We start from the raw sequence: 13,872 nt of genomic DNA, 5'->3' as shown, positions 1-13,872 counted from the left end.
AAAGCCAGGGGCCGGACCGAGTGTAGGGGGCGTGGCCAGAGACAGCCTGCTGACTGTTCCAAATCATGGGTGCATGTTACAAGTCCGGAACATATTTTAACTTAGTACTAACTTAGCATCATATTTGATCTGATTCGACTGAATATCCCAGGTTTCCATCTCTCATGCATCTGGTGTGACGTGTTTTCAGACTCTCAGGCTGGCGCAAAGAAATCTTACGGGAATTGAACGTCTCACTCCGGTCAGCTGACCAAAGTTGGTAACCTTGGTATTGTGTGTAGGAGATTCGGTATAACTATAATTTCGTTCTCCATTTACATGCCCGTAGTGTCTTTAAGTGTTATGTAGTTTTGCCTGAAACGCAAAAATAAAACAAAGCAATTAAAGCCGATCAGTGGCTCAAATTCTGCTGTAGCGATTGAAGAACTTTTGTCGGAAGTTGGATTCGAACCCACGCCTTACTTCGGAGAACAGAATACCCCTTACTTTGAAAGGCCATTTTTGCTGCGCCACCGGACGGACGATCTTTTGCTTTAAGTGAAACAATTGTTCCAACTGTAACGGCTCACCATTGGCCGGCACCGCTGAAATGTTTCAGGACTGTCCCCGCGCGATTGGCAGAGTACGCGACTGTTTCCCTGCGCCATTGGCCGGCACGGCTATGTCCCGCCTCACTCTGGGACGAAATGTTTCAGCGAGATGTTTCAAATTTCCCTCCGCTCATTGGCCGAGCCGCGAGTGCGCCCGCCCGCGGCTATGGCCCGCCCCCCTGCCGGCGCGCTTATATGAATGGGGACTAAGGCTGCGGGGACATTATTATCGTTGCATCTTTCAGCACTTTTTGCTTAGTTTTTCCCATTTTGCACAGCTCTTACAGGTAAGCTTCTAACGGACTTTGTGCCGAAATCTCGCCCCGTTATTCTTCTTTTTTCGGGTCTTTCACCGATCGATTTTGTACATTGCAGATCATCATTTTCTTGTTGATGCTATATGTCATATTTCATAAAGTGCCGCTGCTCAGAATGTAATTTAAAAGAAATATTTCGTTCAGAACATTTTTTTCCTTTGTCATTAGTAATACTTCTTGCAAGTAATTTAATATAGAAGCAGTTCTCCTGTTTGATTAAAAAGATTTAAAAAAAAAAAAAAACTCCCAAGGAAGCATTATATTAATATATCAACAAATTTCTATTCAATTATTTCTTGCGTTACGCTTGCATTTATTGAGCCGTTTACTTTATTTTTTTTTCAAAGAATGCACTTTTAACACAGACACAGCCGTTTGCTTAAAATCATAAAATAGAATTCTCAAGGAAGCATTTCAATATATCAATATGTATTTTTTTATTTAATTTTGTCTATCATTACGCTTTCATTTATTGAGCCGTTTAGTTTTTTTTTTTTCAAAGAATGCACTTTTAACATAGGCACTGCCCTGTTTGATTAAAATCATAAAATAGAATTCTCAAGGAAGCATTTCAATATATCAATATGTATTTTTTTATTTAATTTTGTCTATCATTACGCTTTCATTTATTGAGCCGTTCAGGTTTTTTTTTTTTTTTCAAAAAATGCACTTTTAACATAGGCACAGCCCTGTTTGATTAAAATCATAAAATAGAATTCTCAAGGAAGCATTTTAATATATCAATATGTATTTTTCAATTTAATTATGTCTTGCGTTACGCTTGCATTTATTGAGCCGTTTAGTTTTTTTTTTTTTCAAAGAATGCACTTTTAACATAGGCACTGCCCTGTTTGATTAAAATCATAAAATAGAATTCTCAAGGAAGCATTTCAATATATCAATATATATTTTTTTTATTTAATTGTCTTGCATTATGCTTGCATTTATTGAGCCGTTTATTATTTTTTTTCCTATCAGAAATGGACTCCGCGCCAGTTTTTCGCTTTGAGCACAGTGGGGAGCTCACCCTGCGCCCCTCACCCGAGGCACTGGCCACCCAGAGAGCCCTCGTGGGCCAGACTGGGACGACCCCGAGCCAGGCCAAGGATCCGGCGGTAGTATTGACCGAGGCCAGGAGCAGAGTGGTGGCTCGAGGAGGAGACCCCCGGGACCAGCGGCTGGTGGCAAGCGAGTGTGCTATCCAGTTTGGCCGGTACCGGGGGAAATCCTTCAAGTGGCTCCTGTCCAATGACGTCGGATACGCTGCCATGGTCCTGGCTGGGCATCAGGCGGAGAAGGAGTCCGGCAACCTGAGTGACACTGCGGCGGCGAGCGGCGCCACGCGCAACAAAGATGTGTTCCTCAGGTAAGCGATTAGACCAACGAGGCAGAAAATCACCACATCCCACCGACATCAGTACAAAAGTCCCATGTTAACCAATCTCTTATTCCATTTATGCACACAGGTATGCCAGCTCCTTCCCCCGCATGAGCGAGGTCATCAGGCAGCGTCGGCGCCAGGAGGCTCCGTCGCACAAGACTCTCGTGGGGTTCGGTGCACACAAGTCTTGCACCTATAAGGACCTGTACGAGTCCAAGGACAGGGAGAGGAGGAGGTAAAGTCTTTGTTTTACATATTGTAGTCTGTGCAAAGTTATTTAAAGTTCATGTATAGGACGTGAGCACTCACTCTTAGTAGTGGCCTGCTAAATGTTGGTTATAATTCTTAATGATGACGACTGATGAATCATGTCCTGTTCCCCCCCCCCTGCCTGTCATACAGCTATGTCCAGTGGGTTAGGGGCCAGTCGAGCAAGCCAGGGACCAGAATGGATGTACTGAAGAAGTACATCCAGATGAGGGATGCGCAGCAGGCACCGCCCAGCTCTGCGCCCTCCGAGGTCCCCCTTGCCGTTCCGGGCTCCTCTAAGGAGATGCCCACCACAGCTCCTGGTAAACTTTAAATATAGTGTATGCAGAACTAACGACTCCAGTGTTCTTTTATTCAGACTTGTATACTCAGATATTTTCCACTCGTGTTTGTCAGAGCCCTCTGACGCCGAGCTCCTGGCCTGCACAGCGGAGCACGAGACGTCAGGTGAGTCGAAATGTATTTCTGAATAAATGAGAATATTGTGAATTGCGCACAAATCTGTCAAATGGTACAAAAACTATGAACTGTATATTTACTGTCATTGTCGTTCTTGTTGTTGTTATTATTTATTTATCTCTGTTAGCCCTAAATGCTGAAGTGGGTTGAGGTAAGCAGCAAAGCTGAACATTAGCCTTATTGTACTTGGTGCTGGTAGCCTAGGCTGCATTGGCCTGCATGTTCCGTCTGCCTGTCTGCCGTAGTAGGTGAATTACATAGAGAACTTTGTACTCACACCAGCTTTTCTTTACGTGCCTGTAGCCCTGTGCTTAAGCTTGCCTTTCATTCATTCATTCATTCATTCATTGACTTGCTCATCTTCTCAGTCAATCTCTATTTACTTTTTAATCATTTAGTGCAATCAAATAACAGTACGGCTTCTGCTAGTCGCTTTTTAACACTGCTCGCAATAAACTAAAAGAAATGCTGTATGTCATGTTTCCAACAACACTGGCATGTAGCTGCCAGTCTGTCCGCGCCCCCGCCCCCCACCCCCAAAGCGGTCGCTTCACGCTCCTCTCCCCGGAAAGCCCCCGCGAAGGGAGAGGTTTCCCGTGCTGCTTCTGAGGTGAGATGTTCCCATGACTGCATTCTTCTTCTTCATTTATTTCATGCTAAAAATGCGGAATAGAACGAGGTAATATTGACATTATTATTATCGTTGTCCTCGTCTTTGTAGGACGTCCCCCTTCCAGAAGCCTGGAAGGCCCAGCTCCCAAAGGAGCAGCACGAGTGGCTCGGCCGCGCCCTGTTCAGGAGGAATAAGGACGGAAGGCCCGTCCTTATCGACTCCTTGCAGTTGTGGTGGCACCCGCCCGCACCACGCCCTGTGTTCCACCAGCCGCCAGCTTCACCCGCCCCCTTCTTCACCCGCCCCTTCTTCCTGTGGATGCCCTACCGCATATGGTCGTTCAGGCTCCTGTGCGGGCAGCCCAACTGCCACCGGGCTGGGCAGCGTCTGACGTCCTGCGGACTGTACAAGACGGTCAGGAGGGTGCTGGACATAGACGGCTGGTACTTCATGGCCACGGAGTACCTGGAATGCCGTCTGTGTAAGAAGAAGGTGGCGGGCTGGTCACGGGACATCTTGAAGCAGCTGGACCCTGCGCACCGCGCAGAGTTTCCGGCCATCCTGACGTATAGGTAAGCATTTTCTCTCTTGGCGATGCGTCGGGACGCAAACATCTCGGAGCCCCGGTGTCTGCTGCGACCTCTCTTATCCGGCACCTGGCAGCTTGGCCGCTTTGATCTGCTGTGACCACTCGCTGGCTTGCTACGTGTGAAGTCGTTAGCACCCATTGTTCTGGCCTAGGTCCCGCAGACCCCCTACTGTGCTCTTTCACACCTCCTCAATTGCCCCCCTGAGAGAGAGGCACACACCTGCCTCTTAGTGTAGTTCAAAGGTTGGTGATTTTGAATGAAAACCTTTAACTCTGGGTGTGTTTGTTTGTTTGTTTGTGCTTACAGGTTGTCCTGTGACCTGAAGGTGGTGAGGCTGATGCGTCAGCGCTCCCTCGGCAACAGCGTGTCCATGCTGTTCAACAAGCTGAGGGAGCAGCACAGTGAGACCTGGATGGCACGCACACTGCAATATCTGGCAGTGTGCGACAGGTTTCAGGTCCCTGGCGCTGACGCACGGCAGGTGGCACCACCACCACCCATGGTGCCCGTCCCCTCACCCCAGTGGCTCCTCACGGTGCATGCCGAGGATGTCAGGGCTCGCATCGGGGAGATGAAGGCCAGGGTCACCTCCATTTTTGGATCCGTCTTGAAGATGGATTCCACAAAGAAGGTAATTTTCCACCACGTTCTCTCTCTCTCTCTCTGTCTCACAGACACAGGCTTTTGAGAAAAGTGGACGATGCGATGGATGGTGACATTTTTTTTTTTTTTTTTTTCTCTCTCTCTTTCAGGTGACCAAGAAGCTGGCGGGCGCGGCGGCAAGAACCATGGCCTGGGCAACCAACGTGGGCAACAAGCACGGGCAAGTCCTCATGTCCGTGCTCACCGCCCATGAGGGTGACGGGCTGTTGCCAATGGCCACGGGGCTGATGCGGCGCTACCGCGAAGCTGGAGTCCCTCCGCCCAAGCTCCTGTACGTGGACAGGGACTGCTGCTCTTCGGTGGGGAAGTCGAAAGCGGCAGCCATGTTCTGCGAATGGGAGGAGCTGGTCGTCAGGCTGGACGTGTGGCACCTGATGCGAAGGTTCGCTGTGGGCGTCACCACCGACAGCCACCAGCTCTACGGCCTGTTCATGGCGAAGCTGTCGTCGTGCATCTTCGAGTGGGACAGTGCAGACGTGGCTCGTCTGATGCAGGCCGTTCGGGCGGAACTGGAGGGGAAGCAGGGCATCGTGGGCCTGACTGAAGACCAGCTGACTGGCAGGCTGACCGCGAAGATGCTGGCTCGGCACTGTCGCCGCCGTACCCGCGGGGCACAGGAGACCGAGCAGCTCATCGCTCAGCTGCTGGCGGCCTTCAGAGACGTGAAGGACACGATGGGCATCCCCCTGCTGGACAACCAAAGGATGGACGCCATATGGGACACCCAGAGGCGCCACCTTGGTTGCATCCAAGACCCTCCTGGATTCCAGCTGTACACGGAGACGGGGCAGCTGACCAAGGGAGGCACCGTCCTCCCCACCTACCGCTGCGCGCGTGGCTCCACCTCGTTGGAGTCGTTCCACCTCCACCTCAACCGCTTCATCCCTGGTGAGCATGTCCTCCTTACGCTTTCCGCGCGTGCCGTTTGCCGTCGGATGCCGTCAACTTAAACACGCGCGCGCTCCCTTTCTTTTACAGGGACCTCTGCGAACGCGGAGAATTTCCAGGCCTACCTGCTGGAAGGGTTGGCGCAGTGGAACGAGGACAGAGCGGCGGCAGCGGTAGACCAGCCGGAGCAGGTGCTGCGTTGCTACGGTGGGCAACTGCAGCACAGCCTCAACCAGCTGAGCCAGCGGCTGCTGGGCCGCAAGCTGGTTGAGGACTACACAAAGCCGGGGGAGTACACAGGTAGGTGTGGCTATGCGGACCATCACCACCTTCTGACCGTCTAACCCTGTCGCGTGAGGGTTACGGCTTTGTATGATCTGCCGTAATTCTGTAACCCTCGTTCCGCTGCAGGAGAGCTCATCGGGGTGGAGTACCTCTACTCCCAGCAGTGCTTGGTGCTGAGGGAGGACATCGGCCATGACCCTGACGCCCCCGACGGCACCCCCCGATGTCCTGGAGAGCCTGGAGGATGAGGGCTTTGAAGAGGGAGGCCCGGAAGAGGAACATGACCCCACCATTTCCTCACCGCACTTAATGGGCAGCTCCCTCACTCGGCTCTCCTCACCCGCCGTGGCAGAGGTCCCCTCCTCTCGCGCACGGCTGCCCGCGGACCCAGGCCCCAGCACTCCAAGCACTGCTGCTCCAGCTCCTCCTGCTCCTGCTCCTGCTCCAGCTCCTCCTGCTCCTGCTCCAGCAGCTGCAGCTCCTCCCGCTCCTGCAGCTGCAGCTGCTGACGACGACGACGACGACAGAGACGACAACGATGGCGGCGATGACGTAAGCCCCAGACCGGAGAAGCAGAATCTATGTTCATTGAGTTTTTTAAATTAATCACAATTTATTATTTTAATTCACTAATTAATTCGGCTATTAATTTGTCAATTAATTAATTCGTTAATTGATTTACTTATTCAGTTATTCGCCTGATGGAAATTTGCAGTGCTCTTTCACTCCACTCACACTTTACTCCCTTTTGTCATCCTGTCAGGTTTTCAGAGGCCCTGACGGAGCCCCGGGGTACGACCGCGTGGTCAGGCTGGCGAGGTACCTGGTGGGGCTACGCGAGGAGCCCTGTGTCGCGGAGAGTCACGTTGCCACCATCGTCTCTCTCTGGAACAACCTGCCGGAGAGAGACAGGCAGCGTGTCTCCTACCCACCGAGGCACAGGGAGCGGCTCCTTCAGGGCAGGTTCAAGGCCAGCCACTCGAAAACGTCAGTGTGTGCTGGGAAAGAAAGCCTGAAGCGGTGAGTTAATCGTTTTGTGTAGACCAGTGATATTACAGATTTCCAGGCATGCGTACTCTGCCGCTGGGTTACGCTTGGCCTAACTTCTAAATTCTTTTTTGGGCAGCTGCCTGCTGGGCCAAGGCACCGGGCCTGCACAGTGGCCTAACGTGAGCAGACTGGTGGAGGCCATCTGCCTGGAGCTCTGCTCACTTCACCCGGCTGGTCGGAAGATCGCTGGGGTGAAGCAGAACCGCTGGACTGTCATCCTGCAGGATTACGGCAGGATCAGACAGCTGGTTCTGAGCAGCCCGGGGCTCATGCAGGCCACGTCGCTGCAGCTGTTTGAGATCAACCAGCGTACGCTGTCCGTTTGGTAAGTCTTCAGCCCACATTTGGGATCAGCTGAACTGAGGGTTTTTTATTCATGGCTTATCGATGAATGCTCACTAAGGTTATTTTTTAAAAATAAACCTCTCATTTCCCCATAGGCATAACGATTTGGTGAAGAGGCGGGAGCAAGCCGTGCTCTCCATGGACATCCCTCTCCCCACTCCCAGCCTGACGACACCCACCCCTCTACCAGAGCCCAGGCAGAAGGAGCCAGAGCCAGCAGAACCTCCTTCTGACCTGAGGCCGTTCACCTTCGCCGCCCCTCCAGACCTGTCCGGGCAGGCTGTGCGGAGACGGCAGCCCCAGCCTGCTCCTGCTCCGCAGCCCCAGCCTGCTCCTGCTCCTGCTCCTGCTCCGCAGCCCCAGCCTGCTCCTCTGCCCTCTGCGTCCATCCCGGCTGCCCCCTTACTTGTCCTGCTGATGCCTGGGCTAGCCAGGACAGCTGCCCCGCCGACACCCCCGCCGGCTCCCTCGCAGTCAGACGTCCCCGGCAACCTGCCCGGGTTAAAGTCTTGGAGCCGGACCACCGAGTGGAGGCGGAGGAAGGCAGCTGAAGCCCAGGCCACTGAGCAGGGTCTCCCCGTGACACCACATGTCACTCACCAGCACTATACGTGCACCAAGTGTGGGCAGCCGCGGCGTCAACAGTATGGACACAGGAGATTTCGAAACAAATTCTTCTGTGAGAGGGCAGAAGGGATGTCCTTCGAGGACTGGAAGGCACGGCAGGAGTAGCCGCACTGACTAAATTTTTACGTCTTTTATACGTATAAAGTGTTCATATATGTATGTATGTATGTATGTAATGTATGTATGTATGTATGTATGTATGTATGTATGTATGTATGTATGTATGTATAATAGTAAATATGTTTCATATATATTTATATATTTAATATGTTATTTGTTTGAATAATTTTATATGTTTTTATAAATAAATGTTTTTTTTTTCTGAAGCAAAGTGTGTACGAGACTTCTCCCCCCCCCCCCCCCCCCCCCCATACAGGTATAGATAAATATATACACACACACACACACACACACACACACACACAGAGGAATTCTTTGTTCCCTCCCAGGTGAGGTGTATATCTGACTTTTGAATATCTAATAATAAATATCATTTTCAGAGCTGGATCACCTTTGACTTTAGTAATTATAGAGTAATTATACATTAGTAATTATTAATATAAACTTGCAATAATATCTAATGATAAATATCATTTTCAGAGCTGGATCACCTTTGACTTTAGTCATTATTTAGTGATTATACATTAGTAATTATCAATATAAACTTGCAATAATAAATAATGATGATAAACTTGCAAAATAAATGAAATAAAAATACAATAAATTGATTTTTCTTCAGTTTATATACATATTACATATTTAGTAATTATACATTAGCTATTATTAATGTAAACTTGCGAGATAAATCTATTTATCGTATTTTTCTTTTCACGGCCGAGGCCGGATTCGAACGCGCGACCTCCGGCTCCGCAGCCCCGTCTCGTAGCCCTAGACGGCAGTCTTAAAGCGGCGACGGCGCCCGGGTACGCCTGTGGGGCCCACCGACCCCGGCACCCGGGAGGGGCGGTGGAACCCGGCGGGACGGGGCCTCCCGGGGAAAGTAGGGGTGCCCCTCGGGTCGGGGGGCCGGGCGGCCGGACCCTCTGACGCCCGGGGGCCCGCGCGGGGCCCGCAGAGAACATTGCGTGCCACCTTCTGCGCAGGGGCCATGCTAATCTTCTCTGTATCGTTCCAATTTTAGTATATGTGTTGCCATAGCAAGCACAGACTTACCAACAGATGAAAGAATATATAGGTGTGGAAGCGGTATGAGCTTTCCTCATGTCGGTGGCAAAGCAATGCCTATGCCCTGGCCCTATATTCTGCCAGAACATAAATATGAAGACAGCTGACGTGCTGCGAAATATTTCTCTCAAATGTAACTTAACAATTAGGTGTCAAAAATTTTCTGCCTCAGAATGACTTTGTCAAATGAAAAATGAAACAAGGTGAAAGTACAAGAGGATGTGTCCATTTTAAAATGCAGATAAGACTCAATTGCAAGCATGTTCATTGGAGAGAAAAATTTACAATTCTTGGGTAATCTTTTCAGGATGAAATTTTTTTGATTAAAGGACAAAATTCCATGCTTCCCTTAAAGTCAATTTAAAAAATTTTCATTAGATAAAATTTTACAACTCTCCGGTTAGGGTTAGGGCTAGGATTAGGGTTAGGGTTTTTACAATTCTCCAGTAATCTTTTCTGGACCTAATTCTTTTGATTCAAGGATTAAATCCTCGCTTCCTTTAGCATTTAAGTGTCAAAAAAAATTCTGCATGATATTTTAGTCAACTGAATGATGAAAGACGGTCAAAGTCCAAGTGGGAGTTTCCAATTTAAAATGCAGATTAGAGTCAATTTCAAGCATTTTCATTTGATAAAATTTTACAACTCTCAGGTTAGGGTTAGGGTTAGGATTAGGGTTAGGGTTTTTACAATTCTCCAGTAATCTTTTCAGAACCTAATTATTTTGATTCAAGGATTAAATTCCTCGCTTCCTTTAGCATTTAAGTGTCAAAAAAAATTCTGCATGATATTTTAGTCAACTGAATGATGAAAGAGGGTCAAAGTCCAAGTGGGAGTTTCCAATTTAAAATGCAGATTAGAGTCAATTTCAAGCATTGTCATTGGAGAAAAAAAATCACACTTCTCTGGTAATCTTTCCTGGATCAAAAGTTTTTGATTCAAGGAATAAATTACAGACTTTCTTTAGCATGTACTTGTCAAAAATGATCTGTCTCAGAATATCTTCATGAACTGAACGATGGAAAAAGGTCAAAGTCCAAGTGGGAGTTTCCAATTTAAAATGCAGATTAGAGTCAATTTCAAGCATTGTCATTGGAGAAAAAAAATCACACTTCTCTGGTAATCTTTCCTGGATCAAAAGTTTTTGATTCAAGGAATAAATTACAGACTTTCTTTAGCATGTATTTGTCAAAAATGATCTGTCTCAGAATATCTTCATGAACTGAACGATGGAAAAAGGTCAAAGTCCAAGTGGGAGTTTCCAATTTAAAATGCAGATTAGAGTCAATTTTAAGAATTTTCATTAGATAAAATTTTACAACTCTCCGGTTAGGGTTAGGGCTAGGATTAGGGTTAGGGTTAGGGTTTTTACAATTCTCCAGTAATCTTTTCTGGACCTAATTCTTTTGATTCAAGGATTCAATTCCTCGCTTCCTTTAGCATTTAAGTGTCAAAAAAAATTCTGCATGATATTTTTGTCAACTGAATGATGAAAGAGGGTCAAAGTCAAAGTGGGAGTTTCCAATTTAAAATGCAGATTAGAGTCAATTTCAAGCATTGTCATTGGAGAAAAAAAATCACACTTCTCTGGTAATCTTTCCTGGATCAAAAGTTTTTGATTCAAGGAATAAATTACAGACTTTCTTTAGCATGTACTTGTCAAAAATGATCTGTCTCAGAATATCTTCATGAACTGAACGATGGAAAAAGGTCAAAGTCCAAGTGGGAGTTTCCAATTTAAAATGCAGATTAGAGTCAATTTCAAGCATTGTCATTGGAGAAAAAAAATCACACTTCTCTGGTAATCTTTCCTGGATCAAAAGTTTTTGATTCAAGGAATAAATTACAGACTTTCTTTAGCATGTATTTGTCAAAAATGATCTGTCTCAGAATATCTTCATGAACTGAACGATGGAAAAAGGTCAAAGTCCAAGTGGGAGTTTCCAATTTAAAATGCAGATTAGAGTCAATTTTAAGAATTTTCATTAGATAAAATTTTACAACTCTCCGGTTAGGGTTAGGGCTAGGATTAGGGTTAGGGTTAGGGTTTTTACAATTCTCCAGTAATCTTTTCTGGACCTAATTCTTTTGATTCAAGGATTCAATTCCTCGCTTCCTTTAGCATTTAAGTGTCAAAAAAAATTCTGCATGATATTTTTGTCAACTGAATGATGAAAGAGGGTCAAAGTTAAAGTGGGAGTTTCCAATTTAAAATGCAGATTAGAGTCAATTTCAAGCATTGTCATTAGATAAAATTTTACAACTCTCAGGTTAGGGTTAGGGTTAGGATTAGGGTTTTTACAATTCTCCAGTAATCTTTTCTGGACCTAATTCTTTTGATTCAAGGATTAAATCCTCGCTTCCTTTAGCATTTAAGTGTCAAAAAAAATTCTGCATGATATTTTAGTCAACTGAATGATGAAAGAGGGTCAAAGTCCAAGTGGGAGTTTCCAATTTAAAATGCAGATTAGAGTCAATTTCAAGCATTGTCATTGGAGAAAAAAAATGACACTTCTCTGCTAATCTTTCCTGGATCAAAAGTTTTTGATTCAAGGAATAAATTACAGACTTTCCTTAGCATGTACTTGTCAAAAATGATCTGTCTCAGAATATCTTCATGAACTGAACGATGGAAAAAGGTCAAAGTCCAAGTGGGAGTTTCCAATTTAAAATGCAGATTAGAGTCAATTTTAAGAATTTTCATTAGATAAAATTTTACAACTCTCCGGTTAGGGTTAGGGCTAGAATTAGGGTTAGGGTTTTTACAATTCTCCAGTAATTTTTTCAGGACCTAATTATTTTGATTCAAGGATTAAATTCCTCGCTTCCTTTAGCATTTAAGTGTCAAAAAAAATTCTGCATGATATTTTAGTCAACTGTATGATGAAAGAGGGTCAAAGTCAAAGTGGGAGTTTCCAATTTAAAATGCAGATTAGAGTCAATTTCAAGCATTTTCATTAGATAAAATTTTACAACTCTCAGGTTAGGGTTAGGGTTAGGATTAGGGTTAGGGTTTTTACAATTCTCCAGTAATCTTTTCTGGACCTAATTATTTTGATTCAAGGATTAAATCCTCGCTTCCTTTAGCATTTAAGTTTAAAAAAAAATTCTGCATGATATTTTAGTCAACTGAATGATGAAAGAGGGTCAAAGTCCAAGTGGGAGTTTCCAATTTAAAATGCAGATTAGAGTACATTTCAAGCATTGTCATTGGAGAAAAAAATCACACTTCTCTGGTAATCTTTCCTGGATCAAAAGTTTTTGATTCAAGGAATAAAATACAGACTTTCTGTAGCATGTACTTGTCAAAAATGATCTGTCTCAGAATATCTTCATGAACTGAACGATGGAAAAATGTCAAAGTCCAAGTGGGAGTTTCCAATTTAAAATGCAGATTAGAGTCAATTTTAAGAATTTTCATTAGATAAAATTTTACAACTCTCCGGTTAGGGTTAGGGCTAGGATTAGGGTTAGGGTTTTTACAATTCTCCAGTAATCTTTTCTGGACCTAATTCTTTTGATTCAAGGATTCAATTCCTCGCTTCCTTTAGCATTTAAGTGTCAAAAAAAATTCTGCATGATATTTTAGTCAACTGAATGATGAAAGAGGGTCAAAGTCAAAGTGGGAGTTTTCAATTTAAAATGCAGATTAGAGTCAATTTCAAGCATTGTCATTAGATAACATTTTACAACTCTCCGGTTAGGGTTAGGGCTAGGATTAGGGTTAGGGTTTTTACAATTCTCCAGTAATCTTTTCTGGACCTAATTCTTTTGATTCAAGGATTAAATCCTCGCTTCCTTTAGCATTTAAGTGTCAAAAAAAATTCTGCATGATATTTTAGTCAACTGAATGATGAAAGAGGGTCAAAGTCCAAGTGGGAGTTTCCAATTTAAAATGCAGATTAGAGTCAATTTCAAGCATTGTCATTGGAGAAAAAAAATCACACTTCTCTGCTAATCTTTCCTGGATCAAAAGTTTTTGATTCAAGGAATAAATTACAGACTTTCCTTAGCATGTACTTGTCAAAAATGATCTGTCTCAGAATATCTTCATGAACTGAACGATGGAAAAAGGTCAAAGTCCAAGTGGGAGTTTCCAATTTAAAATGCAGATTAGAGTCAATTTTAAGAATTTTCATTAGATAAAATTTTACAACTCTCCGGTTAGGGTTAGGGCTAGGATTAGGGTTAGGGTTTTTACAATTCTCCAGTAATCTTTTCAGGACCTAATTATTTTGATTCAAGGATTAAATTCCTCGCTTCCTTTAGCATTTAAGTGTCAAAAAAAATTCTGCATGATATTTTAGTCAACTGAATGATGAAAGAGGGTCAAAGTCCAAGTGGGAGTTTCCAATTTAAAATGCAGATTAGAGTCAATTTTAAGAATTTTCATTAGATAAAATTTTACAACTCTCAGGTTAGGGTTAGGGTTAGGATTAGGGTTAGGGTTTTTACAATTCTCCAGTAATCTTTTCTGGACCTAATTCTATTGATTCAAGGATTAAATCCTCGCTTCCTTTAGCATTTAAGTTTAAAAAAAAATTCTGCATGATATTTTAGTCAACTGAATGATGAAAGAGGGTCAAAGTCCAAGTGGGAGTTTCCAATT

At 45.0% G+C, this 13,872-nt stretch overlaps 1 protein-coding gene and 1 pseudogene across 1 annotated transcript; one reads left to right on the top strand and one right to left on the bottom strand.

Moving 5' to 3' along the window:
• Positions 1-3,948: 3,948 nt before the first annotated feature.
• LOC125726837 (uncharacterized) lies at positions 3,949-8,183 on the top strand. Its single transcript, XM_049003299.1, has 9 exons — positions 3,949-4,202; positions 4,527-4,851; positions 4,973-5,771; positions 5,862-6,071; positions 6,183-6,281; positions 6,553-6,608; positions 6,820-7,076; positions 7,183-7,431; positions 7,547-8,183. The coding sequence occupies exons 1-9, from the start codon at positions 3,949-3,951 to the stop codon at positions 8,181-8,183; spliced, it is 2,886 nt and encodes a 961-aa protein (XP_048859256.1).
• A 991-nt stretch (positions 8,184-9,174) lies between these two features.
• Positions 9,175-9,243, bottom strand: LOC125726850 (U6 spliceosomal RNA; annotated as a pseudogene).
• Positions 9,244-13,872: the final 4,629 nt, after the last annotated feature.

Source organism: Brienomyrus brachyistius, unplaced genomic scaffold (genome assembly GCF_023856365.1).
Source record: "Brienomyrus brachyistius isolate T26 unplaced genomic scaffold, BBRACH_0.4 scaffold78, whole genome shotgun sequence".
Lineage (NCBI taxonomy): Eukaryota > Metazoa > Chordata > Actinopteri > Osteoglossiformes > Mormyridae > Brienomyrus > Brienomyrus brachyistius.
Note: the sequence above shows the minus strand (reverse complement) of the source record. Positions and strands in the feature narration are given on the sequence as shown.

Coding starts and splice junctions, on each gene's coding strand:
- LOC125726837 (XM_049003299.1), top strand. CDS start 3,949: ATGCCCTACCGCATATGGTCGTTCAGGCTCCTGTGCGGGCAGCCCAAC. Junction 4,203..4,526: donor CCGGCCATCCTGACGTATAG/GTAAGCATTTTC, acceptor TTGTGCTTACAG/GTTGTCCTGTGACCTGAAGG. Junction 6,282..6,552: donor CCCCGACGGCACCCCCCGAT/GTCCTGGAGAGC, acceptor CCGCTCCTGCAG/CTGCAGCTGCTGACGACGAC.